The 1,739-nt window shown below is 37.7% G+C and overlaps 1 protein-coding gene across 1 annotated transcript; it reads left to right on the top strand.

The window, feature by feature from the left end:
• The first annotated feature begins 232 nt into the window (after positions 1-232).
• Positions 233-1,227, top strand: LOC135803729 (glyoxalase domain-containing protein 4-like). Its single transcript, XM_065317412.1, is given in 7 exon segments — positions 233-339; positions 393-438; positions 716-870; positions 1,027-1,083; positions 1,085-1,170; positions 1,173-1,193; positions 1,196-1,227. Coding segments are annotated over 7 exon segments (504 nt in total).
• The last annotated feature ends 512 nt before the right edge of the window (positions 1,228-1,739 follow it).

The raw sequence follows: 1,739 nt of genomic DNA, 5'->3' as shown, positions 1-1,739 counted from the left end.
GTTTCTGTCGATTATAGCTCACACAAACACAAATCCTCCTTATTTAACAAGGTCACAATAATAATTACACCTGTACACTCGTTCTCGGAGTGATTTAACGATTTATTTCCACATTCCACTCAGTTCCACTTCAGTTCAGTCACGACTTTGCTCTCTCTATAACACAAAATATACTATAAACAATTAAATAATCCTCAAAAATGTCGAAATTAGCCGGTCGTGCTCTTCTAATATGTCTTTAAATTGGCGATCGCAAATGCCACGCTCATTTTACCGCGATATTCTCGGTACGAAAGTCTTGCGTCATGAAGAATTCGCTGATGGTTGTGAGGCGACTTGGTATCGGGTAAGAAATCAACGGTGATTGTTGATTTGTTTTGATTTTTATTTATTATTAGACCGTATAACCGGTGGAGTAAGACTATGGTTGGTTATGTGGTCGGAAGATACCTATTCTTGTTGCTGAGTTGACCCAACTATCCTGTGAAGCAGTATGACCTTGGTAAATGACTTTGTATTGGCATTACAATCAAGAGTAGAGAGAGGCTTTGGAGAGGGCCAAGCTAACAGAATTATCCTATTCCGCCATGGGAATGTGTTAAAGGCACCAGATGGGTATAGGTTTTTTTATTTTGATGAACCACAAACCAACTGATCAAGGTAATTGCTTGATTTTTGAGGGAAAATGTCAAAAATGATTTTTGATGTTTTTAAGATCCTGTTCAAAAAGGTGACACTTGCCAGTACAAATCTTGAAAAGATCCATCATTGGCATAAGTTACTTGGTTTGGACATTTATCATCAGGAGAAAAATAAAGTCACTGTGGGATTTGCTCCTGAGCAAGCAAAATTGGAATTACAAACTTATAGGTAACTAAAAAAACATTTTTACCTTTTACCCATCACCTAACAATATTCTTCCTCTTTTTTTCTTCTTCTACATGAGCCTCTAAACCGTGCCTGCTGCTTTACGGACGTATAGCTTTCACCATTCATAAACTACCAAGAAGATGTTGATGCTCTCAGTCAAAGCTTCTCGCTAATGAAACTGTTTTTAAACTCTTTGATTTCCTTAGACACTCCTGAAAGCCACAGTTCGTGGTAATCCTTTTGCTGATCCCGACGGTCATGAAATCTGCTTTGTCGACGATGAAAATTACAGGAAACCGTCCGTTTTGATCCCGAAGGTGAGAAAACCTCGATAGATACATGAAAAAAAGATCTTAGAGACGTCAGTACTCAATTTTAAACCATAAAGAAATATTGATTACACTTGGTTATGGTCCCAGGAACACTTTTATAAATGTATAATATAGGAGGGCTAACCCAACAATTGATTGGTAAAAACATTAGCAAGTTGCATATTTTTGTACATTAACCTAAAATTTCTTTATTTTTTTATAATTTTGATGTGTTGTGTTTGTGTGGATGATATCGTACCACCATTTTGGTGGTCGAGGTTTCCTTCACCTTGAAAAGTGGAATTTTTCAGGTGTTCGTATACTTGACCATCGGAATTTGCCCAAAATGGAATTGGGATGAAAGTCATCGGGAGCAATGGCGTCTACCACTGCAACAGCGTCATCTTTAATTCTTTGCATAACAACAAGATGGAATCCTGTAAAAGTTGGTTATGTTTCTCTCTGTGGAAACTTATCCACGCCTTGATATAGGAAGAAAAGGGAATGTCTTTCGAGGTTCTGCGATAGAGCGTAGAGGCTGAAAATCTTGGATTGGGA

Source organism: Atheta coriaria, unplaced genomic scaffold (assembly GCF_025399875.1).
Source record: "Atheta coriaria isolate IRGN ID8LTWV9N9 unplaced genomic scaffold, Caltech_Dcor_3.1 hic_scaffold_3_pilon, whole genome shotgun sequence".
Lineage (NCBI taxonomy): Eukaryota > Metazoa > Arthropoda > Insecta > Coleoptera > Staphylinidae > Dalotia > Dalotia coriaria.
This window is presented reverse-complemented; position numbering and strand designations above follow the sequence as displayed.